General features: G+C 52.9%; 1 protein-coding gene across 1 annotated transcript; it reads right to left on the minus strand.

Annotated features, from left to right (window-relative positions):
- Positions 1–248: 248 nt before the first annotated feature.
- On the minus strand, positions 249–1,931 carry UCRPA7_7031 (putative alpha- -glucanase protein; the record flags this gene model as incomplete). The annotated part of the gene is made up of 4 exons (XM_007919566.1): positions 249–415; positions 466–804; positions 958–1,729; positions 1,785–1,931. 4 exons carry the CDS (start codon positions 1,929–1,931, stop codon positions 249–251), a joined length of 1,425 nt encoding a protein of 474 aa, XP_007917757.1.
- Between the last annotated feature and the right edge of the window lie 342 nt (positions 1,932–2,273).

A 2,273-nucleotide genomic window follows, 5' to 3' on the forward strand; every position in this document is an offset into this window, starting at 1 on the left:
AGCCGTGGGCACAGTCAAAACTACAGAGGCCAATATAGCTGTCAGGCTCACCGGCAAGGGGGCATCCTGGCGCTGCAACCTCCGGGCTTGACACCGGCGTGCCGTACGAGGTGCAGACGCAAGGCCCCGCAGGACAGTAGCCATGGTTGCATGCGAAGTCGCAGAGTCCTGAGAAGTTGAGGGACTCGCCAGGAGCAACGGTGCCGCCATTGCATGTCCCAGTCGTCTGACTTGGCGGGACCGTAGAACTAGTCTGGGTCGGGGCCTTGGATGTTGTGCTCTTCAGTGTGCTTGACGGCGCGGCGGTCGTTGTGGCCCCGACTGATGCTTTTGAGGTCGTTGTGGAGGGCGAACTGCCACCGGCTCCGGTTGTTGTTGGCGTTGATCCGCCTCCAGTCGCTGTGCCCAAAGATGGCTTGGCTTGGCAGGTTGTGACGTGTAGGCCAACAGTCAGCGAAGCAAGACCATCTGTTCCAAGCGGATCAGAGAAGCCATCGGGCACAGTGCCAACATATGCGTTGAAGTTATAGATGCCACATATGCAGATCTCTGAGATGTCCTTCAAAGATGTCGAGCTCATGACTACCTTTGAGTTGCGGCTGAGAGAGAATGTCTGCTTGCCTACCGCCATGGGCACCTGGAATGCAGCCGCTCCTGCTGGGGCATTAAAGGTCTGCGAGTTCTTGCCCGAAGTGACGGTGACTGTCCCGGCAGAGGTGAGGAGCGACACGATAAAGACAGCATCCTGCATTGATTCGTAGCCGTTTGGTCTACCCATGAAGTAATTACCGCTGTCATTGTTGGCTGTAACCATTGTTGTATCCGTTGCATCACAGTTCAAACCGGCCAACGTCGGGCGGTACCAGTAAACAAGCTGGTCAGATGTGATATAATCATTCACCGATGTCGCCCCAGCATGATAAGCTGCGATGTAAGGCTTTGCCATATCCAACCAACCGTCGTGTGGCATATCGTTAACGAACTTCGAGCTGTTGTCGTCCCAATGCTTCGATGACAGAGGTCCAATGTAGTGCGATTCACCGTAGTCATTCCAGGTAATGATCTCAAGGAACTGGGGGCCAGTGGACAGAATCTCATTCCAACGGCGGTACCACAGGAGATCACCTGGAAAGACCCAGTTTTTGCTGTAGGAAACCTCAGGTCCGAAGTGTGTGCTGAACCAAGGAGAGACTGGTGCTATCAGGGGCTTGGAACCCAGCCACTTCTTGTAGTTGTCGTCTCCGGCTTGGACGGTGATGTTGGCTCCAGCTGTAGGAGCCTTGTTGTTACCATTGTTATCCCAGGCCATCCAGTTAAGAGCACCGTCGATGTTGGCGGGACTAGATGTCTGCTCAGGGTGGAAGTTCGGAGCCCAGAAAACATCTACACCCGCGGCAGACCTCATGGCTGCAACATCAAGACCGTCACCAGCAAATGACGAAGCGAAGACTTTATTGTCTACCTTGAGCTGTGCAGCGAGTTTCCCGTACTTGGCTATCATCTGGCCAACTGCTGCCGCGTCTGAAGAGGCATGGTACCAGTTGAAGTCAAAGGAGATGAACACATTCATTCCATTGTTGGCCGCAGACTCATAGGCATAGCCAAGCTGCGTGTCTGTGTATGGATCGACACCAATATTAAGGGCAAAGGCATCGATACCCAAAGACTTTGCCCGTTTCATGTCCGCATCGTAGTCTGCGGCACTGGTTCTATCGCCAACGATACCAATCTATGAATGTCGATATGAGTAATGACATCGAGGATCAGGTCGCATATCTACATACCATAAAATGGCAGAACACCAGCCTGCTTGTTGTTGCTCTGACATCATGTTCACTGCTAGACACCTCTTGAGACCCGGTACTGGCAGGCGCAGCCTGCGTCAGAGAAGCCGCCAGGAGGCATGCCTTGACAATGAAACGAAACTGCATGTTGATCGATAAGCGCAATGGTTGACGATGCTCAGAACTATCCAAGCGGGAGGGAGGACCATGACTTCATGTCTCTAAATACTCGTTTCAACGGAACCTCGAGGAGGCTCAAAAGGGCAAGTGCCACTGGCATGAGGGGCCAATGGAACGCTAAGGTGAAGAAAAGGGCCGGTGATGTTGAAACAAACAAAGCTATCCGCGCGACTATCGGATGTTGGGTATCGTGCTGCTAGGTACTCAGAGCTTTCTGGCTGCCGCTTAAGGCCACCACGGCGATACAAATCAACCGCATCTTTCAATAAAGCACTCTCTCATATTTGACGAGTCGTTTTACATCCTTTC

The sequence above is a fragment of the Phaeoacremonium minimum genome, assembly GCF_000392275.1.
Source record: "Phaeoacremonium minimum UCRPA7 unplaced genomic scaffold PA7_03_scaffold_496, whole genome shotgun sequence".
Taxonomy (NCBI): domain Eukaryota; kingdom Fungi; phylum Ascomycota; class Sordariomycetes; order Togniniales; family Togniniaceae; genus Phaeoacremonium; species Phaeoacremonium minimum.